A 24,326-nucleotide genomic window follows, 5' to 3' on the forward strand; every position below is an offset into this window, starting at 1 on the left:
CTCATTAATTCACAGAATCTCAAACCTGGCAGTATGACAAAGCAGCCCTTACTCTGAAAAAATTGCCCAGAGCTCTTCATTCCCCCCCCCCTCCCCCATGTGTTGAGTCACTGCAGAAACCTCTATTTTGGCTGTTCTCACAATTCATACAATGTCAGGTAAAATTCCTTGCAAACATGTTTATATTCATGGGGTTTAGTTGGGGAGCTGTCACAGAAGCAGCCACAAGGCACAAGGAGTGGGTATGCAGGGCTATTTTTTCCCAGTTAGGATATAAAAAAATTTTAAAAAAACCCCAAAAAGTCAGTAGAACATTGTTTGGGATTTTGAATTTACTGTCTGACATCACTGAAAAGCAAAAGCTTCTTCACTTGGACATAAAACTAAATGGGATAGGAAAGGGAGTTCAGGAATCTCATGGTTCTCTGAGCAGAGCCCCAAAGTGGTGGTATCCAGCTCTCCCAAAGCTGGACAAAGGTTATCCCACCAGGGCAAAGCACTGATCCTTATCCTGGATTGTCCATTTGTGGCCAAGACACCCCCATGAGGCAGCACTGCAAAGAATGGAGGAGGCAGAGAGCCATTTTTTGAGCATATTAATTGTCCAAAAGAGCAATGCCCTTCTCCAAGCACATGCAAAAACCAATCTTTGCACTCTACCTACAAGGAACAGAGGAATGCAGATCTACCTCATCCCAATCCTCTGCTCAGACCTGGGGCCATGCAGAGAAAGCCACCACAGAAACATCTTCAGGACACACAGCCCTTGATCAAACACCACTGTCCCCTCCTGCTCTGGGCCAGCAAAGCCTGCAGTGTGGTGGCACAGCTCAGAGCTCCATGGGGTTTGCCTTCTGAGAGGCAAAATTCATTATTTAGGGCTTGATTGTGCCATAACAGCCTCCCACAGTGTTTGGATTATCCTACTGGAGTCTCCCTGGCCCAGGACAGGCTGAGGAACATCTGCCTCGGGGGGATGCAGAAGGGCCTGAGCCCAAAGGGTGATGCACAAAGGTGCCCAACATTGGGCAAACTGTAGTTCTCCCACCCCTCTGGAGCCTCCCTGGGGTTGGATTTGGGAGAATGAAGTCAGAAGTGCTGAAAGCCTCATGCCAGCTGCATTGCTGCAGTTGGGAAACCTCCTGCAACACATGGAATGCAATAATGGATGTGGAAAATCTGCTACTGGAATAAGGAAGTGGTAACGATGCCATAAAATATTTTTCCTCTACAAAACTCCATCAGAACAGGCACAGCTCATGAAGTCTTTCAATTCTCCCAAGAGGGCATTTGAATATTCCATTAAAAATCTTGATCAGCTGGATCAGGATATTCCAGGAGACTCAGTAGTGGTGCTGTCCCATCACATACAGACACTCTTAATGTAACACAACAACATCCCACTCCACAACCCTGAATTCCACCTCCTTTGCTCCCATGACTCCAAAGCAGCATTTTATTGAGTGTACAGATCTTTCCAAACTCGGAATGAGGATAAAAGGAACTGCCCAGTGTCAGCACAGGTCAGTGGGAGAACTGGGGAATGTACCAAATCTGCCACATAGAGGGTGAAGCCACCACAGACTGTGCCAGGTCTGGACTCTGAGCTTGAGAGATTTGAGCTCATTTAAGATAAGAAGATGAAGACAATGAGGAAGGGGAGAGGAAATAATAATTTATTCTTGTACCTCCCACCACCAACCTTTAAAATTGATACAGGGAGCATAAGGATGACTTAATTTCCTTCTCTGTGGACTTCTTTAACCATATCCTACCTTGTCTTACTCTTCCTGTTTTTCCTTTCCCCCACCCCTCTCTTATTTCCTTAATTTTCCCTTACAAAACCAAACCAAAGCTGAAGGTTAGCACAGAATTTAATCCAACTCTTCATCCAGCTGGGGATCCAACAGGTTTCAACACTTGCCAAGCATCTTGTTTTGCCCCAGGAAAAGCCAAGTCATCCCTCAGACAAACCACAGAGAGGAAGAACAGCCAAGAACTGGATTATGGAAAACCAAACCACGTGGCACTAAATACTCAACACTTGGAGACTTTGACAACTATTTGCTAATTGTGCTTCTGAATTCAGACCCTTCCTAATTAAAGGCAGCAACCCTCACACTACACTCATTTAACTAATAGTGTCTGATTATTTTGGTCATTGTTTTTCTCTCCTGTTTCAAGATTGCTGGAAAATTCTCTCTTGCAGATCCCTGAACATCAAATTTGTTACCGAATGTTATGACAACAGGAGGTGATTTTTCTGTTTTCAAACAAAAAGAGACACGATCGTGGACTTAATTAGTTCACAATGATTTAATTAAACTTTGCAAAACAACAATGTACCTAATTAGAATCATAATAATTATACCAATGTACCTTTCCATCTTTGAAGGGGCCATTAGTCATCGAGGTGGAATGTTTTGTAATTTAAGCTCATCCCAACTTTCATTTTCTGACTAGTTAAGTGCAGTCCTCGTCATGTTCAGGTAATTGCTTTATTAACAAGCTTAATTAAACATTCTGTAAAACTGACAGCTACAAAGTTATTCTTCTTAACGTGTTGCTCACAAAAACATTAACTAATTACAGCGAGCTCTTTCCAGGGCTTATGTACCTCACAAGCTCAATTCATCAGTGCTTTAAAGAGCTTTGAGAACTCTGCCTGGAATAAACTCTGGGAGTGTTTTGTATTATCACAGTACCAAACAGAGCTGCTACACCCAAGAAATGGCAGTGTCTTTGTACAAATATGAGAGACACAGCTTGCATGTCAAGCAGGAATTAGAGATTTAACAATATTTTCAATCAACCTAAAGCCCTCAAAGTTCACAGGGGATAGTTTATAAAACTTTCAGAAATATAACAAAGTGATGAAGTCCAAAAATACTCATTTTTCAATTGCTAGAGACAGGGCACAGGGACTGAGGAGGCCACATCAGTGTTGACATTTTGTCATGCACAGGCACTGAATTATTGGTGGAACTAAAGAATCTCAGAGCTTGGAAGAATTAGTTTGTCTCTGGAAAACAAAACCAGAACAAAAAGAAACAAAAACCCACTGCACACTAAGCCAAACATCTTCATCCCTTTCCACTTCAGCACTTGTGTGTAGCAGATGAAATAATCCAAATTAACAGCAAAGACAAGTTTTGAAGGGTTGAGAACAAGAACCAGAAAGGTTTAATGCCTGAAGGGCACTCAGATTTCTTCAAGCAGTACAACTCCCACACATGAGGCTGAATCAACTCAAGAGCCAAAGTCTCCTATTGAGATACTTTAGGTGACACATAAATCCTTTGTAGTACAAGATTTGGGCCTGGATTTCTCATAATTTTCAATATTTCCCCATTTATCTTTGTGCTGGAAATCAACACCATTGAGTATTTTCCAGCAGAACATGAGATTCCTTTGATTAGCCCTCAATAAATTAGTTGAGGGGCTGAAGGTTTCTGTGTCATTGGAGGAACTGAGAGACTTGAGTTAAACATCCTGAACCTTTATCTACATCAAGCAGTAAACTTAAACACAGTGGTTTGGTTTACTTTTTATAATTATTTTCCCCCTTTGATCCTTTATTATTGAGTGCTCTGCTTTGGGTGGCTTTCCCCAATTCCATCCAGAAGTTCTTGCCTTTAGATCTGCAATGTCTTCAGAGGAACAGCCAGAATTCTCCTGGGATCAAGGGGCTGAATGAGAGCCTGTGATGTGTATGTTTGGTATCTGGGTATTTCCTTAATGAGAATTACTGCCAATTAATTGACACTCAGGTCTCTTCTGCATTTGATCACATTTCTGTGGTGTCCTGTCCCTGCATTTGCACAGTCAATACTGGAACACTACAGGGCCTGAAATTATATTTCCAACAGCACTGGCAGGTGAAAGAAAATGAACAAAGAAAGCTTTGATTTTAGTGACTTAAAGGCAAGAAAGAAGGATCTCATTGTCCAGTGAAAACTAACATTGAATTTGAAGGAAGTGCATGCTCTGTTTTGAAAAGATACCAGAAACCCTTGAGCATTCCTGAACACAAAAACATTATTTGTTAGGACACTAACACTTATTATTTCATTTTAATGCTCTGCCTAAAGTATTCACATTTACCAAAACTTGTCTTCTTTAAAATAAAACCAAAAAATTGAATTTTTCTAGGACAGGAGCAATTAGTAGTTGAACATACAATAAATGAAGATGAGACAAAGTCGTTTCAGAAAAAAAAATATTTTTAAAATCTCCTTTGAAAAAAGGCCAAAAACCCCAAACAGAGGCAACTTTGTGTCTGTGACAGTAACAGGAATTGTTTCATGTCTTCATTAGAGCTGTCAGAGTTATATCAGTCATAACAGTTTGGGGAGTTTAGAACATTGGCAGAACTTCTGAGTAAACCATTTAGGTCTCATGGTGGGATACAAGAGGAGGCCAAAAAATCCCTCTGAGCAAACACGGGGAAATGCACAGAAATGAGTTAACAGGGTGACAGAACATGCCATGAAATCTCTTTCCTACAGAATATGTTACATACTCTCAAGAGTTCAGACAGAAAAAGCTGTTTGCAAAATGAGCCCAATTTCAGTCCTAAATACAGATGCCAAATTACTGCAATAGAAACCCCCAGAGAGCACCAAAGAGTGACTTGTTTAACAGGGAATGTGTAGCCAGTTCTGTGCAGTCTGAGGGTGCACAGATGACACTTTGTGCTGATTTGCTCCTTTGGCCACACAAATCCTTCAGCCACAACAGGAGAGAGGCTTAAAATGCTGCCCTGGCTCAGTCATTTAATATTTGTGTGCATTAATAGTGAGGAATTCCAGCTGCCCAGTGGGGAACACAAAGGAGCTGCAACATCACTGTTACATCACAGCTTTTCCCCCCCACACCTTGATAACTTTATTTTCCTGGATTTTTTTTTTTGGGGGGGGGGGGTGGGGGTGGGAGGTGAAAGATATTTTGGGGTTTGAAAGGGTAGTTTTACTGACTGTCAAACCTTCCCTTGCATGCAGGAAGAAAAGAGAACCTTAAGGTATTCCCTGAACACCCCTCCAGTGCCTGAAGTGCTGCTGGTGGAAGCTGAGACATGGAAGGCTTTATTTACTAATGGGAGAGCTGGAATTCTGAATGGCTGCAAAGTCAGATCTTTTTATTGACTCAAGCCCTCAGATGATCATATTTTCTGTATAACAATGAGCCAATTTATCCCCTCTGGGTTATGGGAATTTTTTTATTGTACCATATATGCTGCATCTGGCACACAAGCCTATTAAAATCATGGGCTAAATGAATTGTTACCCAGACAGTCAGGAAAAAAAATAAAAAAAAAATCTATCACTGAAGAGACCATGATACTGCCAAGTTATTTCACTATTTGGGGACCAAATCTTAAAGTCAAAACCAATCCCAAAATAAACCAATCCCAAAACCCTCATCTGACCAAGCCCATCTGATCAAATGATTATTTTTCTTCTGTTGCATCATCAATATTAAAATTGTTCGACTTCATTGGGAGACTGAGCTGTTTAAAGAAACATGAATCATGAAAGTCATGAGTTTGATTTGTCATTCTCATTTGCTGTTTGTCAAATATGGAAAAATCTACATTTATCAGCACTTTTTACACAAAAAAACCTTCCTAAAGAAGCCTGTAATTTCCCGCTGCCTATTAAGGAAGTGTATTTAACTTCCATAGCACAGGGTGAGCCCAAGTGCCAGGGATGAGCAGAACTCACCTTGGTGGTGTAGGTGTGCCCATCAGAGCCACAGACAGGGCTGGCATGTGCCAGGGCACAAGGCTTGCACTTGGCCATGTTGGCAGCTCCCCCCCAGTGCTTCTGGGCCAAGGTGCCCTTCTTCTGTCGGAGGCTGCAAAATAAGAACACACCAGGTTGATTGAACATGTTTGTACAAACCAAAGGAATCAAAGCTGCTCTGAGTCAGGCAAAGCTGGATTTTCAATGCAGTATTAATTCAGAATAATTTCAACTGGGAAAGATCTTTAAGATGATCGAGTCCAACCATTAACCCAGCAGTGCCAAGGCCACTAAACCATAATTTAAAGCAAGTAAATTAAATACAGCTCCTAACAATGCTTCTATAGAATCATAGAATCGATTGGGTTGGAAAAGACCTCCAAGATCATCGAGTCCAACCCTTGGTCCAACTCCAGTCCCTTTACCAGATCATGGCACTCAGTGCCACGGCCAATCTCAGTTGAAAAACCTCCAGGGATGGGGAATCCACCCCCTCTCTGGGCAGCCCATTCCAATCCCTGAGCACTCTCTCTGCAAAGAATTTTTTTCTGCTCTCCAACTTCAATTTCCCCTGGCAGAGCTTGAGCCCATCGTGCCCCCTTGTCCTATTGCTGAGTGCCTGGGAGAAGAGACCAACCCCCTCCTGGCCAGAACTTCCCTTCAGGCAGTTCCAGACAGTGCTGAGGTCACCTCTGAGCCTCCTCTTCTCCAGGCTGAACACCCCCAGCTCCCTCAGCCTCTCCCCACAGCACTTGTGCTCCAGTCCCTTCTCCAGCCTCGTTGCTCTTCTCTGGCCCCGCTCCAGGCCCTCAATCTCTTTCCTGAACTGAGGGGCCCAGAACTGAACACAACACTCAAGGTGTGGCCTCCCCAAGGCAGAGTCCAGGGGAAGGGTCACTGCCCTGGGCCTGCTGGCCACGCTAGTTTGGATCCAGGCCAGGATCCCATTGGCCTTCTTGGCCACCTGGGCAGACTGGTGGCTCCTGTTGAGCTTCCTGTCCCTCAGTCCCCCCAGGTCCCTCTGCCTGGCTGCTCTCCAGCCACTCTGTGCCCAGCCTGGAGCACTGCAGGGGGTTGGGGTGGCCCATTATTATGCCACATTACAGCAGGCAATCTAAGAAGTCATAAATTTGTAGGCAGCCCCAGATTTACATTACTTGGCAGTTTCATTTTGATTTACAACCACAAATAATTTCACTTCAGAATCCAGCACTCTGTTGAGCTGCACAGTGTCTCTGTCACACAGGCAAGTGATGTCACATCAGGTTGTATTTAGAGATATTTTCACCAGGATCTTCAGAGTTGCCAAATTATTGGTAAGGTCGTGAGGCTTTTAGAACAAAATCCTTTGAAAAACAATGAAATTTATCCCATGCTTATGAAAATGTACAAAATCACCAAATCCCTTTGACATTGTACCTGCAGGGGCCCTGTTGACACACCAGCTACTGAAGGACCAGCCCAGATTCTCAGGTCACTCACAGTCTCCCCAGGAATGCTCCAAAGTGTCACAACATCTCCAACCCCTCCCAGTGTTGGTCCTATGGGAGTGACTGGAGTTGTCCTCAAGTTTTGGGACACAATTATTGCATTAAAAAGACATCTGCTCCCAAAACTTAATCCCAAACATGTCCATGATTGTGACTGAGGGCTCAATACCCTGTCCCAGTGAACTCCCTGTCTGGTGCAACATCATCAGCAGCCTAATGTTGCAGCTGATTAAAAGTTTGCTTTAGAAGCCACAAGCCAGTGGTACAAAGCAGAAACATTTTGGTCATGGGCACTTGTGCTTCACTTGAAAGCATTTCCAAGGCAAAGCTTTGCTGGAGACTGGGGAGAAAAATAACTGCCATCTGTTCTTGTACCACAGGAAAAAAAAAGATATAACAGTTCAGCCAGAAATGCATTTCAATGTGCTGCTGAATGACTTTATCACAGTTTTAGAAAAATAAATACAGATATTTTTTTAAAGCAATTTCACTACAGCTTGCAATTTGCCACACAATACCAAGGCTGATGTAATGACACATTCAGCTGCTCAATAATAAAAATTCTATTCTTTCAGCTCAGTTCCAGTTTTCAAGTCCAACCTTTGTCAGAGATGAATACTACTATTAAGAAGATTGTGCCCACAGAAGGAATCCAATCATGATATAATAAACTATGAAAATAGAAGCCAAGTATTTAAGACTAAATTCTCTTGTTATTTTGAAGAAGTTTCCTTAATGCAGAGAGCAGCATTCTCTGCTCACTGAGGTACCACCACAGCAGATGCTAAAATCCAAATCCAGGTGTGGATCTCTCAGGCTGAGGCTGAACAAACTGTTTATTCCACTTTTTATCAAAATGTAACCATTATCTTCTTTTCTCCAGCTCTTTCCATTACTGGCATGTCTTTTGGTTTGGGTGGTTTTGGTTTTTTTTTTCAGCTTGACATGAAAATTTCCTCATTCCCTTTACTTACAGCCCTGCATTTCTGCAAGTGCATAAATTCAGAGTCAAAAACATGTTTGAATGTTGTATTTACTCATGAGTGGAGTGTGGAAAGAACAGTGAAAGGAGCTGTGCAGAAGGATGGGGCATAGCACAAAGCAGACTTTCTACCTCTTCCCTGGCTTTAACTCCCATAATCCTAAACCACAGATCCTTATCTATATGTAAAATTATTAAGAACACCACCTTAGGATTAATTAGAGAAAATCAGCTAAGAAATGCTAAATCTGAAGTGTGTGATTCAGTGCCATCATCGTGAGCCACCAATGGCACAGGATGGAGATGAGCCACTGAACTAACGAGCACCTCAGCAGAATTAGGGCTATAATTGCAGTTTTCAGCCAGAGTGATGCCAAACAAATCACAGGATCTGAGTGGCAAGCAGAAAATATATTGCAAAACACCTGTAGGCCAAACTACATCAGGCATTTTACATTACAGGCTTGAAAGAAAAGTCCACTCATCTGTCTCAGAGAATCATAGAATGGATCGGGTTGGAAAAGACCTCCAAGATCATCAAGTCCAACCCTTGGTCCAACTCCAGTCCCTTTACCAGATCATGGCACTCAGTGCCATGGCCAGTCTCAGTTGAAAAACCTCCAGGGATGGGGAATCCACCCCCTCTCTGGGCAGCCCATTCCAATGCCTGAGCACCCTCTCTGCAAAGAATTTTTTTCTGCTCTCCCACTTCAATTTCCCCTGGCAGAGCTTGAGCCCATCGTGCCCCCTTGTCCTATTGCTGAGTGCCTGGGAGAAGAGACCAACCCCCACCTGGCCAGAACTTCCCTTCAGGCAGTTCCAGACAGTGCTGAGGTCACCTCTGAGCCTCCTCTTCTCCAGGCTGAACATCCCCAGCTCCCTCAGCCTCTCCCCACAGCACTTGTGCTCCAGTCCCTTCTCCAGCCTCGTTGCTCTTCTCTGGCCCCGCTCCAGCCCCTCAATCTCTTTCCTCAACTGAGGGGCCCAGAACTGAACACAACACTCAAGGTGTGGCCTCCCCAAGGCAGAGTCCAGGGGAAGGGTCACTGCCCTGGGCCTGCTGGCCACGCTAGTTTGGATCCAGGCCAGGATCCCATTGGCCTTCTTGGCCACCTGGGCACACTGGTGGCTCCTGTTGAGCTTCCTGTCAATTAGTACCCCCAAGGTCCCTGTCTCCAATCTCCAGTCTCTGCACAGCCTTTCACCTCCCTGCTCTCATTCAGGATTCACATTGCAAAGCCAGATCCTAGGGGGAAATTCTCCTGCAGTTTTTCACTCTCCTATCATCATTAAAAAAAAAAAGAGAGAAAGAAAATACAAGTAATTAAATGTGTTTGTTTCAAGCCATTCCAGCAGCTCCTTGAGCCTGGTGGCCCTTTCCATCACTTTGCTGAGTATAAAGAACGTGCACAGCTTTAGGCTGGAGCTCATTCTCACTGCAGCAGCAGCAGCAACAACAACTCAGGTGTGTCCCTTTAGCTGGAGCTGAAACAATTCCACCTGAAAATGTTTGCAGTTCTGCCAGTAGACAGTGAAGGAAACGTTATTCTCTTCCTACCCCCCACATTCATCTTCAGCATCTTCTAATAACAATAAGATAAAACTTACTCTCACAGTGATGTTGAATAACATGAAGAATTCCAAAGCATTTCTTTAATATAAACCAAAACCTGAAGAGTTTCAGCAGCACCTCATGTGATGTGTGTGATGGGGCAGGCAGGGCTGCAGGGGCCTGGAAGGGGAGGCAAGAACCAGCCTGGCTTGCAAAAATTAATATATTCTTTGCAAGACAAATGTTTGTCAGAAACAATACTGCAAAGTGTCACTCCATTTGGAGCAAGTCAAAAGTGATTTTTGTCAGTGTGGCCAAGTGAGCAACAGCTGGAAGTTTTGACTGGATACCCAAATTCCACACCCCCACCAAAGCTACAGGTAAGCACCTATTCTGTAAAAAAGCCATATATTATCCAAAAAACAAACATGTGTTTCTCTGGAGTGATATTTTGAGAGGCTAGATAAGACTTTTGGAACCTTTTCAATCCTACCAACCCATCAAACATCCCAACAAACAAATTAAAAGCTACAGAAGAACATTGGCTGCCATAAGCAACCAGGCAGCAAATCCCTTCTCAATGGGAGTGCCCATTGCCCCACTGGGAACATGCTCTGCTGTGCTAAATATCTTGGGTTACAATAAATGTGCCAGGAACAAGCCAGGCCAAAGCAAATTAGGCCTTTTTTCTTTTCATTTTTTCCTGACAACCAACTTTAATGCTACTTTAAGTGCCCATTTCTATTTTCAATATTCCAGAAGCAAAACCACATGGATGTTTTGCTCAAGTATTAAGATTTGTAGGCAAACCCTGCCTGCTTTTGCTTTCCAGACTTGGGAACCAATGAACCAAAAGGCAGAAGATTTAAGGCGTTTTTAAGTCTTACAGAATTGAACCTCTTAACATTTTAACACAGAGAGAAACTTTAGTGGTTTAAGACATTCACACTTCACCCAGGGAGAGCTGAGTCTCATTATAAGCACAAATACTCAGTGCCAGCTCTGGTGCACTGAAGTTTTCAAGTTTATTTGATAAAGCTTGAAATAGTTGCACATGACTTAGGAATTTTTGGTTGATATAAGGTCTAGAAAGAAAGATACACCACTTACCCCACACTGGGAAAACACAGAGAGATGGCACCTGGCTGGCACAGGAGCAGGGCCAGTGCCCCAGGGCTTCCAGATGTTTCCTGCCAGAGGCCAGGACTGTGCATGGCATTTCTGGCCAGAGCCCCACGGACACCTGCAATGCTGCCAAGCACGAGGTTTGTGCAAAAAGGAGCTCAGAAACTCAAAAAAAACTTGGCTCCACCCAAGATTTTATGACTTCCAGGTGTGCCCTGGGGAGCTCAGCCCCAAGTGGGGGCAGCTGGAAGCCCCAGGGATGGGCAGCACCAGTGCTGGGCACTGAGACAACCTGCTGGGAGTGTGAGCTGTGCCTTTGGTTCTGCAGCAGTTCATTAACACAAAGGCTCAAATAGAGCATCTCACACTGAGTCATGTGAAAAAAAACCCAACTCAAATCAAAAGCAAATCCAAAGCCTTAATTCCTGGCCAGCCCTTTGACTGGACAACATGGGCTGGACTGTTTAGGGAATCTCTTTATTATTTCTTACAGCACAGAAGAGCATGTATTGAAATAACCTCTGGCCAGGGGTCAAAATAAAGTTACTTGTACAAACCCAAAGTTTTGGGGTTTTTTTACATTTACAATTTGATTATTGTCCATTTAATTTTAAATTTTACACAAGTCCTAGAACGAGGAATAATTTCATTTTTATTCCTCATAATACTTCTGGAAAAATTGAAATTTTAGAATATTTCAAAGTGGCATTTTTAAAAGGTAGTAATTAATCTTTTAGGGTGAAACCTGGAGGGCATCACCCAAGAGCATCACAAAGAGGGAGGAGGAAATGGATAACCTGTTTCACCCAATACTTCCAAACTATTGCACAAAGTTTATTTTCTTACCATTTACTGAACTAATTGGCCAATTCTAATTAATTTACAGGTTGGAAAGACAATGATCTCTTAGTCCCTCTCTGCAGCTGGTTGCAGGTGGGGATGGAGTCTCTGGGTGAAGCTGCTGTGAATTCAGTATAACACAATTAGGTGGGGTATAAAACATGAAATCAAAGGCAGGACCTTGAAATTTGATCCAGAATGTGCAAAGAGAGTATCAGTGTTCAATTTAGATGCAACAGCTTAGCAGAAAACAGGGGCATGTCATGTCTGAACAGGCTGTGTAATATTTCCATAGAAAATAATGACCAAAACTCTGAAAAACAATTGAGAAATTATAATCTAACAATGCAAAGTATGTCAGATTTTCTTCTCCCAATTAATATTTGTCAGCCAGTTAGAACCAACCCAAATATCAACAGCTTTTATAAGCAAGACAAAGTCTGTGCTTTTATGTGGTTACATTTGATCATCCAAGTGCAAATTCAGCTGAAGCTGTAAATGAACTCCAGGATTGGTGAAGATACAAAGGGCACTAAAACTCTTTCATTCCAAAGAAAATTTATCACATCAGGAATATGTTACTCTGCTTCAAGAGCTCTTATTCCCAAAAGCACCCACAGTAAATTATCAGATTAAGCACTGATGGGTTTAGTGCAATCACAAAGGAGGTTCCTTTGAACACAAGTTGGCAGTTGCTGTTTGGAAAACCCTGCCAAAGTTTTGGGAGGAAGAAGAAAAAAGGAGAAGTTTCTCCTTAGTCTTTAGAACTTAATCAGTAATTTTAGTGGACAAGAATAAGACACTTTATCCAAAGGAGGTTTTGTTTGGTGAATTTTCCAAGGTCTGCTGCAAACAACAGCAGAAAGTTTCTCAAAAACCCCAACAAATAAGTTACACAATTTCTACTGACACAAAGTATCAGGTAAAGAAAGAGTGAGATTGGTACTGTCTCTTTTGGTTCTTTAACTCACTCTTTCAGTGAAGTGACACAAATGTAGAATTTGGCTCAATTCATGTTGCAAATCACCTCTTGGTTTTTCTGTGCCTCAAATCAAACAACCACTCACTGCAGGTCCTGTCTGAAGTGTTGAGTTGCTCAGGGATTTTATGACAAAACAGGCCTTAGGTCCAAAATACTGACCTGATAAAACCAAATTATTTCATGGAGATGAAGTGGTGTTACTGAACTCCTCCTGCCACTGCCACTCCAGGTCTCGATGGTGCTGTGCCAGGTCAGCTCAGGCTGCAAGTGGCCTGGAGCACCCAAGGCTGGGCTTTGCACATTCCTTGGCATGTAAAGTGCCAGGGACAGAAAGTCCTGTTCCTGTTTCCTCTGCTCTCAAACCAGAAGCCCCAAAGCTCTCAGAGCTCTGCTCCTTGCTGGGTTGATTGCATGGAAGACCAGCTCTTCCCAGAGGTCTCTTCATGAAGCAAAAGCCCCCTCAGCATCCCCAGGGTGGGCAGTTCCCTGGAAGGCAGGTTTGGATGAGCCACCCATGGGTGGGCACATCTGCTGCAAGGATTCCTCAGGGCAACTTGTCTTCAGGTGTCTGTTGTGCACATTAATTTTCAAACACAGCTCACATGGAGACATTTCTAAACTTTAGGATTAACTTCATCCATCTTCCTTTTCTTTCTAGACTTTTTATCAACCAAAAATTCCTAAGCCAGATGCAACTGTTTCAAGCTTTATCAAATAAAATTGAAATTTCAGTGCACCAGAGCTGGTACTGAGTATTATATGTACAATGACTTGCTGAAGCTGGAGCAATTCACTGTGGGGAGAGTTTAAAAGGTACTGCCTGTGCCTTTTCCATGCCTGATGCACAGTTTGCTCTTGTCTCTCTGGAGGAAGCTTATCACACTAAAGATAAACCAGCAGTACCTGCCTGTTTCTATCTTTCCTCTGCAGAAGTTGCTCCTCTTGTTCTTGAGGAAAAGAATAACAAAGCTGGAATATATCAGTATAAATGGCAACGCTCTCTTCTCTCTTTGTATCATTTTGGGATCCTGTTTATTGCAGTTAAGAGCTTGGCCTCACTTCTACAACCTTTCAGATTTTTCACAGGAGCTTTATGGACCTGGAGCCACCACCAGTCAACTGTGTGAAAAAAACAATCTACAGATACTACCTTGGGAAAAAAAAAACCCAAGTACTATGTATTGAATCAGATACAGACTCTTTATTTAATCCAAATACTGCAAAATGATTACAGCAATTTCTCTACCTGCATTTTACACCTTCCCATACAAAGAATAATAACATGCATTCAGCATCATCCCACTGCACTTAATAGCAGCACTTCCTTTGATTTCAACAGCCAAAGAAATAATTTCTCATATCTCATTTCTCATATCTCAGGCTACTGGTTGCTTTCTCTTGCTGCCTTTGTTTCTGCTCCCCAACAGATCTGGGATTAAAGAGCCACAAGAAACAAAGTCCTCAACTCATTGTACCTTGGTAGATGTTCAAAGGTCCTTCATGGGTTTGGCAGTGACTGGGGAACCTTCTGGCAGAATGAGGCTCATTCAAGACCTTCTCCCACAGTAAATGGATTCTCTGCCTACTTGCTGTTCTTTCAAACAATGGCACCAGTGAGATTATACTGGGAATTAAACCTGGAGAGCACCAGTAGCCTCAGGAGTGTTCCCAGAAAGCAGGTTGTACTCAGAAGGTGGAGTTGGAGATGACAAATTGAGGCAAGAGTTAAAGCAAAACCTCAACTGTTGAGGTGAAAGTATATCAGGTGTCATTGCAGTGAAATGAAAAACAGGTATTTCCAAGGGAGGAGGAAGAGTCAAGCCTTTATTTCTCACCAGCAGTAAGAAGGCAGCACAAAACAAGCATGGGGAAAAAACACACCAGAAGGAATTTGCCAGCTGGATACAGGGAAGGCTGAAAGTTTGGTACAGCAGCAAGAAAAACCCTGACACATCTTGCAGGGAAAATGCCCTGAAGATCCTTACACGGATCCCACCAGGTCCAGCCAGCAACCAGCTCTTGAAAGAGAAGAAGGAGTCTTGGGGCCCAGGGTGCTCAGGGTTATTGGCTCTGCAAGATGAAGGAATCTTTTCCTTTCTTATTTTCCTGTGTGCTTTAAAGGAACAGAGGTCTTGGAAAAGCTGACATGGATTCTGAGGACCCAGAAGGGCAGAACTGCAGTGGGGGAATGACTGAGATGATAAAAGTGCTGCAGGTGATTTCTGAGATCCAACAACACCGAGGCAGAGAAGCCCCAAAAGCCACCACGGAGTGAGGCTACTCAGCAACAGCAGGGTCTGTGTCTAAACAGATATAACTTGTCATTAAGGATACTCTTGAACTGCCAAGACAACTCCCCTGCACAGTATCAGGGTCTCAGTACAAGAACCTTTCTGAGCTGTTTGTTCCTGGCTTTACTTATTCCTGGACTGAAAATGATATGATTGTTTGGTAAGGCCATTAGAGAAGCACATGGATTTCTGCCTTGGAGCACTTCAGTACATAAAAATGGTGTTTGAAAGTTCCACTTGCAGTCTTAGCTAACAGGTTTTTGTGCTTACAGGCAATTTATTTTTTCATCTAAACTCCAGATGATTTTTACCTTTTAGACCTCATGCATATGCTCAACAGCTGCACAGTTGTCTGAAAACAGGCAAGGTACACAAAGGAAAAGAACCAAACCCCAAAATCCACACAAACATGAAATCCTGGTGTTCTTAAAAGTCATTGTGCTCTCCTGAATAAATAACACAGCTTCTAAACTCTGGCTGTTCTCATGAATTTTCATAAGAGAATTATTTTCCTTTTCATCATTATTTTTCTACCAACATAAAAAGGAATCTCAGGCACCAAATAAACTATGTAAAACTAAAATGAAGTGCCTTGAATTTCCAAGGAGGAGGGGAGATAGCAGGAAGTCCACAAGGAAAGCTGAAATCTTCCTCCCCACTCCTCTCTTTGTAGGAATCTCCAGCAGCCACTTCTGAACCCTGCACTCCACAGGCTGAGATGCAGAACTTGCCACTGGGTTTTTAAGGTGAGTTATGCAGCAAATGAAACACTTTTTATTTGCCACTGGCCTTTCTGTCCTGCTCTGACAGCCTGTGGGTTTTCTCCCTGTTACCAAAAAAGAATAGATCCTGAGGATGAAGGTGCCTTTTCCTCTGCCCAGGATCTATTTATTTTGATATGGAAACAATGCATTGAGCAGGTCTTCCTCCTCCTGCTGGCAGAACTTGCCAAGGTGTCCAAGGGAGCTGAACTGCTGATGGGATGTGAGATTAATGTGAGCTGGCAGCTTTGTCTGGGGAGGAAACTGCTCCTCCCTCCCTCTGCCCTGTTTCAGGCAATTAGGCAGCTTCAAATCATTTGCAGTGGAGGTGGCAGAGCATTTCCCACCATGTCCCTGCCCCAGCTCATATTTCCAGTCCCACTGCAGAACCCTGAGTGGCTGTAGCTGTGCAAACACAAAGGGGCAGGTCACTTGGGAAGGCTAAAAATCCAGGGAGAATTCTTGGCAGCCTTTAATAAAGTCCCAGCATGACCCTCCCAGAAGCTGTGGAGGGAAAAGCAAAGCTTTCCAACCATCCTCCTCCCTTGGCCAAATGCAGAGGTGTGTGAAGTTTAACACCATCCCAACTCCACTGGGTGGTGTCTCCACAGACATCCAGGATGAAAGTGTTGGGACAAACTAATGGGCTGGAAGAGGTGGGAGCCCCACCCTGGGGGCTCCATCAGCTCCATGTCCTTCAGCCCAGTTTAGAACTCAGCCTTATTTATTCTGCCAGTGGCACAGTTCAGTCAAGTGCAACACACTCCTTAATTCCACATTCCAAAATGTTCTACTGCTCAAAAAGTGAGAGTTTGTGATTTTTCTTTTTTTTTTTTTCCCTGAAGAAAAAAGGTTAAAAAAAAATATCTTATTGTCATTTTGCAACTGCAGGGGAAAAAAAAATCAACCCCCCTCCCAAAGCATCCTTAGGCAGCTCAGCTGAGTTCTGCTTCATTATGTTGCTTTTGCTTTCCTTGAGGAGAATAACGTGCAATCCTCACCCAAAAAACCTGACATATTTCTGGTAGGGATGAGAAAGTAAATGAATTTTAAAAAATATTGCAAAAATTCTTGCCCTGAAGGCACTAAACCAAATGTTTCTTTTTAAAAATGACTGCACAGTACTTGTGCTGCCACGGTACAAACAATCAGTTACAAGCTGTGCTAGCAAAATATTTGCCCCTTCTGACACATTTTATTATGTGAGAGGCTTATTAAATTCTCAAGAAATCTACAGCAGATTAAGCTGTTGAGGATTTTTACAATTAGCATCGATTACCTAAGAATTCATGTGTGATTTCTGAATAGAATTAGCTTGTCAAGCAAAAGACAATTAAAAAAAAAATCAATCCCAAAGCCACCTCCAGAGTGTAGTCACAATCCACTGTACAAGGTTGGTTTGGGGAAATAATCAGAATGCAGTTTCCTGTGTCAGAATAAAATGAATGTGAGTGAAATTCATGGAAACTCAACGTGTTATAAACACTATAAGGAGCTGGGTAATTTTAAAATCCCATCCTTTTTAGCATCTAAATAGGCTAATGCTCCTGTTGCTTATTCAGCACTGCTGATGTAGAGAGCTCAGGACTCTGAATGGCTGAACATCCTGCTGAATTTCTGAGTGTTGTAGAGAGCTCAGGACTCGGAATGGCTGAACATCCTGCTGAATTTCTGAGTGTTGTAGAGAGCTCAGGAATGGCTGAACATCCTGCTGAATTTCTGAGTGTTGTAGAGAGCTCAGGAATGGCTGAACATCCTGCTGAATTTCGGAGTGTTGTAGAGAGCTCAGGAATGGCTGAACTTCCTGCTGAATTTCTGAGTGTTGTAGAGAGCTCAGGAATGGCTGAACATCCTGCTGAATTTCTGAGTGTTGTAGAGAGCTCAGGAATGGCTGAACATCCTGCTGAATTTCTGAGTCTGTTCAGGGCTGTCTGTCTGGTTATTGGATGCTGGAGATGGAGCTCATGAAACCCACACCATTCCCAGCTCTCAAATGAGGCCATCAAGAGCATTACCCATCCCCTCTCAGGCTGTGTCCTAATGAGAGGTGACTACAGCTGCAGGAAGGTCCCAAGTGATGGACAGCATTTACATAATCACATTAATTTATGGTGCTTTGACTGCACATGATCCAGTGGAGAGACAGCACATGGTGCAACACACCTTGAGGGAACATTTGATGATGAATGCAATGGACACACTCGTGGGAAGTGCAGGATCCACATTTCAGGAGGTGCTTCCACTGAATAATTAAGGTTTCACTTTGCTGTGCCCTTGAATCCCAAAGCCTGGCACTCCTTCTTTCCTACTCTTGGATGATATAACTCCACAGGCTCCCCTGCCATGGAGGCTCAAAAGCCAATTATACTGTGTGAAAAAAAGCCAGACAACCAGTTGCATATTTAGACAGAAAATGTAACATTAGATGAGACTTCAACAGGTTTTGTAAAAGAAATACAGATTTCAATGCTTTGCTGCTGAGTTATTAAACAGGAATCAGTTTCAGCAGAAGGTGGTGTTGGCTTCAGATGTGCCCCCTGACTTTCAATCCCTCCTTCCCCCTCCAATTTCTCTTCAGCACACGTGTCCCTTTGTTTATTGTGCTCTGGTCACCTGCACATCTGTGTTCTCACCACTTGAGTCCTTGGAAGTCTGAGAACCTTTGTAGGTGTTGGCTCTGGTTTATCCTTGTCTCTCCTTGCACAGTTGCTGTGATTTCTGCTCAGGATCATCCTGTCCACGTTAGAAGCTCCCTGTGCCACAACCACACACACCAGGTTTCTTCTCACATCAGTCTCTTTGTTTCAGTCCCTGTGTCTCTCTCAGGTGGTCCAAAACCAAGCAGGAATTTCAGAACTAATGAAGGAACGAATTAACAAACCCCTCAGCCTTCTGGGCTCTTCCTTTGCAAATGCAAAGATTATACACACACAGAACACAGAGGCTCCAGAACTGACCTGTGGATGAGGTGCTGAGCAGGACTGACCACAGGGGAATTCAGTTTGGCAGTCTGGGATTTCAGGTAAACTGGATTAGCTGAGACTGAAAAACGTGTCAAAAATGTGTCTCTGGAAAGAGATTTAAAGCTGGAGAGTGACCACAATAAAGGCACACACATGACAAGGTGTGGCAATGAGGAAGGGGCAGAAGAATTTATACAACTAATCTATAAAATGCCCTTTCTGTTCCACATGAACCATCAAATGCCATTAATGTACAAAGAATTGATAAAAAAAAGAGGAAAGAAAAGGCAGGGGACCCATGAGTTGCTGTATTTCTGTCTTCTCAGTTGCCTTCTGAGCAAGGCAAGAGAGCAGATGTGAGACAAGAGGAGCAGGTTTGAGTCTTCATTAGTGTTTTCATCTCTTCTTAACTAACTCTGTTCTCTTGACTTCTTAACTCACTATGCAAATGAACACAAAAATACTTACATTATGTTTTACTACCAAGGTTAATTAGTCTTCCACGCTTGATGATCACTGATTGTAACAACCAACTAATTAGAGAGGTTTGTTTTGTTTCATAAAAGAAGATGGATTGCCTGGTGATCAAAGCTCGAGGCTGGATAGATCAGAGGAGCCAAAGCCCCAACTGTCACTCCCCACACACATCACAGAACATTTCCCAGATATTACCATAATAAAGCTGTGACAGAGTTACAAGAACAAAAGCACCATGAGCAGACCATGTTGGGTCTTTATACAAACACCAATAAGGAAGGAAAAGTTGCAGGGCTTGAAACTTTTTGGCAGTGAAAGGAGAAAGGATAAAAGGGGAAACAGAAGAAAGATTGAGAAGAGAATGTGAAGTCATGAGGTTGCACCAGTGGCAATTAAATGTTACTTCACAACAAAATAGGTTAAATTTGAGTGTGAAAAATGTTGTTAGTAAAAAGTTTGCAAAGATTTACCTGCAGCATCTTCCCCAAGACTTTTACAAAATTATTCCTTTCTAGCAGAGTGTCCTACATGAAAAACTTACTGATTATTGATTCAGTCCAATGGGGTCAAAACTGTGACTACAGGACAAAACTGCCCTGACCCAAATCATAAATGTTGTGCCAATCCTTTCTTAACTCCCTTAAAAAAATGTTCAGGCCAGGAGACAACAAATAAAAAATCACAAAAATAAACAGGAGGCAAAATCTATCAATGAAAATAACTGAGATTTCAAGGAATGTGCACAGCATGTTTTAGCCCTTGGATGTATTTTCCTTTATTTTTTTGGAAAAGAAACATCACTGTGAAATTTGACACAGTTGTAAAAGAGCCTCAAGGTACAAAAATTGTGCTTTATTTTAAAGCTGCATTTTGTTCTATGGGAACTTGTTTATTAGATGTGGGAGGCACCTAAGCCCTCATTAAGGGACAGAATAATTTCTTTTCAAAGTGCACATCTAGACAGGAGAAAAGTACAAAGATGCCAGAGAAGATTTATTTTCAGGGCAAGCTTTGCTGACAAATTCAAATAATAATATAATAATAATAATAATATAATTGCAGTGGGGAAGAGAAGTCACAGCACTGAGAGTTCACAAGGTTTGGGAGCAGGAGGAGCAGCAAGTCCTCAGAACCTTCTGAAGCCTTTGCTCTCCCTGGAAGAGTATGAAGAGAAATAATGAGAGAAATTGCTTATTCTTCAGTATGTAAAGGGAATTCTAAGGAAAAAAAAAGGAAGTTGAGGGCTATGGGGAAAGTGTATTTTGCAATAGCCACTTATTAAAGATACTGTGCCAGAAAATGGGACAGAATGGAGACTGGGGAAGGTTTTTAGTGGTTGGCAATGATCAGAAAGCAGGGAAGGGCCTGGGAAAGGATTTCATCTCTCAGAAATCATGATACAGTATCTTTAATCTCTACCATTGCAGAAATAATATGAAAGCAGCAATGCTGGGTCACTTCCAAATAATGAAAAGAGGAGAGAAAATGTCTCTGGACACTTTTCCAGGAGCAAAACCATCCCCTGATTCTGCAGCTAATAATGAAAAAAAGCCTTATTTGCTGTAGGTACAAATGATAATTGATACTGGAGTCAGTCTGGGGTCACCCTGTGCCACAGACTCTCATCACAACCTTCACCCCAAAGGAACTTGTCAAACCCCAGGACAGGAGGTGGGGACTCCACCAGTCTGACTGGACTCCATCCCAAAGGGGCATCCTGGGAATTCAGGAGTGAGGTTTCTTCAGCAGCACAGACTCAGCCAAGCTCCAGGCCCAGCTCAGTGCCACAACCATCAGCCTGCTGAGGGAATTTGGAATAATTAATGAACAGAGCAAAGCCCTTCTCCAATTAACACCAAGAACTCCAGACTTTTGGGGAAAGCAACGAAGAGAAGTCAATAATCACAGAGCAGAAGATCCAGAGGACAATTCCACCTGAGTGACAAGGTTTGAGCTTCTCTTTTTCACATAACACCTTCAAGGTCCCTTGACCATCTACTCACATGCCTGAGGTGAGACACTTCCTTGTCCAAACCTGTCCTTTGCATTCCTAGGAAATGCTTTGCTGAACTGACAGACAAACCCTCGTGCTGGAGGACTCCAGAACAGCCTCCTCAGCTCTTCCAGCTGAAATCTTGTTTTCATTGCAAGCTCTTTGCCATTTCCACTCTCTCAAAGTGTTCCAGGGTTAAAAAATCTCAGCAGGGAGCTGAGTACAAACTGAGGCTGTGAAAGCTGCACAGATAATTCCACAAAGTGAAGAGCTAATCCGAGACCATTAAAAACTCCACAGTCTGAAGGACTTTATCTAATTGCCATATTTGATTTCAGAGAGGTGGCAATTTTACACTGGCTGTAATGCAAGCTTTCTTCTTCTCATTTATTTTTTTTGGAGTAGGAAATAACTCAGTGGAATCTGTCAGAAATTTTGGCTTTTTAAGCTGCAGTTACTGAACATTCTGTATTTACTTGCAATGAATCTTTTAGGATTTCATTGTGAAAGCAGAGAACATAAATGCAATAATTGATAACGAAATGAAGGCTCGAGACTTCTCTCATAACTAATTTGGAAACCTGTTAATCTTCCTGCCCTTGCAATTCCACAAAGATTTAATAGCACAGATCTGTAGAAATGTTTCCTGGTAATTATGGTCCATTAATGTAACAGAATCTATCAGGATATCTTTGCTATATATTTATTTATTTACTTTAGACAGCCAGTTAAGTGCCTTGGGATGAATACACAGATCAAAGATATCACAGAATCCCAGAATAAATTCAGCTGGGAGGGATCTTTTAAATGACATCTAATCCAACCCCCTGCAATGAGAAGGGACATCTTCCACCTCCCCTTCTTCTGCCACTGAATGTGCAGATGAGAAAGGTGACTGTGGATCCTCCAGACATAAAATGACCCAATAAAATGCCAACTCTCAGGCATGTAAGCATGAGATGGGCATTAATAAAACACTATTTTCCTGCTGAGCAAAGTGAATGTGGCAGCTCAACATCATCTCCTGCTCACCACCTCCAGCCCATCACATCACCAGGCTGTGGGAGGCTGAAATGAGAACTCCCTTCAGTTTTAGGGAGCTGTGAAAGGGCTTGTTATGAGATAAAAGTTGATCTTTTGATTACTGGCTCTGAGAGTTTAACACTGATTTTCACAGCAGATGGAAGGGAGACAGAGTGAGGGGAAGAACTGAATGCACAGAGGAGAATTTCCTTCTTTTCCTTACCAGGTGTTGAAATTCCCACATCTGATCATCTCTTCCAATAATTAGAGAGCACACAGGAGTTTTGGTGACAGGAACTGTCACTACAACACACACTGACTTGACTCCTTGACTCCTGGCTGCACAATAAGAAATGTCAAGTCTGGCATAAAAATATAAATATATTTTATCAAATATAGAAGATGCTCATGGGATTTAAATTGTTACATATTCTAAGACTGATTTAAACCTAGACATAGAAGCAATAGGCCTTTCAAAAGCATCCAAAGGTGTTACTCTCCATGCTTAAAAAGTGACTGGCTCAGCATTGCCTTTCTCAAGGTAATTTGGAAGTGGAACTGCCATACCTGAGCAGACACATTGGAAGGAGCAAAGATTTTGGGTTGATTTCTAAGTACCATTAATCCTGCCTTCATGCAGAGCTTTAAAAAGACTGTACTTTGGTGGCTCATGTCCATAAATAATGTCACTTGTGGTTCATTGGCTGAATTAATCTGATAGAAAATGACTAAATTGAAAATCCGTAGGTTGAACTCTTGATGGGCTCTGGCAAAGCACTAAGCAGGGAATCATAAGGTTCTTAATGAAAAGAGAATGATATAAATTGAAATATTAAAGAAGCAGGAAGAGCTTAAAAGTTAATTTTGATAACATAACTTGCACCAAATAAGAAAATGATTGATGCAGGAATCTCCCTTTTTTTTTTTTTGTTTTATGTGCTATTTCTTTCACAGAGTGCCATTAGGTGGAACTGCATGGCTATGAAAGGCATCAGACACCTCAGACCACCTTTTCCCATTCCATATTTCACTGACATTCATGTCCTTGTTGCTAGTCTGCTCTGGAACTGGCAAACCTCTATAGAAATGTATCCACAGTGTAATTTTTCTGCAAGGTTTAACTCAAAACTGAAAGCCAAGATATGATGAATTCCTTAGGGTGGTCTTGGATGTGGTTTCGTTACTTTTCCTGGGAAGTTTTGTGCCTGAAGTGGTGAAGGATGTTGAAGGAGTGTCCTAGTTCAGCAGCTGGACCAGCTTTATCCCTGTGTGGGTGTGCCCAAAGCTGGGCATTCTAAACCCTCTGGGCCATTGCCCAGAAACTGTTCCCAATGGCCCATTGGCAGCAGCTGCCCAGAGCACAGCTGAGCCCTCAGGCTGGGAGCTGGCTGGGAAAGAAGCCTGGCAGAGGAGCTGGGAGAACTGCCCTGCAGGGACTCCTTGGCACCTCCACACCCACCTGAGGGCTCAGCTCTGCTCAGGGGCCAGCAACGAGTCCAAACTCCCCCCTGACTGCCAGAGTCAGATCCCCCAGTGTGGAACTCCCTGCCCTGGGGGAGGCACTGGGGGCTCCCACCTGCACCTGAGGGGAGAGAATCTGGGGGTTTAGGGATCTCTGGTACCCCTTGTCAGATCCAGAGGAGGAGCAGACCCTGGACAGGAGGAGCCCCCCACTCTCCACCAGACTGTGCCATCATCTGCACCAACAGGTTTGTCCCTTCCTTTTCCTTTGGACTTGGGGGAACCACGTGGGGCTCAGCACAGGGGCCACCAAACCCCCCTGTGTTTGTGCCCCAGGGGCTGGGTTAGACTGCTGGGCTTGGGGGTTAAACCCAATTTCTCTTTGTGCCATTGCATTTATTGTAATACTGTTATTAAATTGTAACTCTGACTTATAATCTCTCTCATGTTGGGTTCATTTCTCCTGCTGGTTTCCCTTTAAACCAGCACAAGGAGATGTGGAATTCAGAAAAATTCTACTGAAAACCATCTCAGCTTTGAAGGAGCCAAAGCTTCCCACCCAACAGAGCCATGGGCAGGGGAAAAACTGGCACTACCCAAGGCAGGAGTGTTCAAGGAGAGCCTGGCCCAAGGGATTGGCAT

At 43.0% G+C, this 24,326-nt stretch overlaps 1 protein-coding gene across 1 annotated transcript in view; it reads right to left on the reverse strand.

Moving 5' to 3' along the window:
* Positions 1-24,326, reverse strand: part of SPOCK1 (SPARC (osteonectin), cwcv and kazal like domains proteoglycan 1) — a 294,313-nt gene that overhangs the window by 87,054 nt on the left and 182,933 nt on the right. Inside the window, exon 5 of the mRNA XM_071570122.1 lies at positions 5,724-5,856. Within this exon, the coding sequence (XP_071426223.1) occupies positions 5,724-5,856 (133 nt within the window). The remainder of the gene's footprint in view (positions 1-5,723; positions 5,857-24,326) is intronic.

Source organism: Pithys albifrons, chromosome 15, assembly GCF_047495875.1.
Source record: "Pithys albifrons albifrons isolate INPA30051 chromosome 15, PitAlb_v1, whole genome shotgun sequence".
In the NCBI taxonomy this organism is placed as follows: Eukaryota; Metazoa; Chordata; class Aves; order Passeriformes; family Thamnophilidae; genus Pithys; species Pithys albifrons.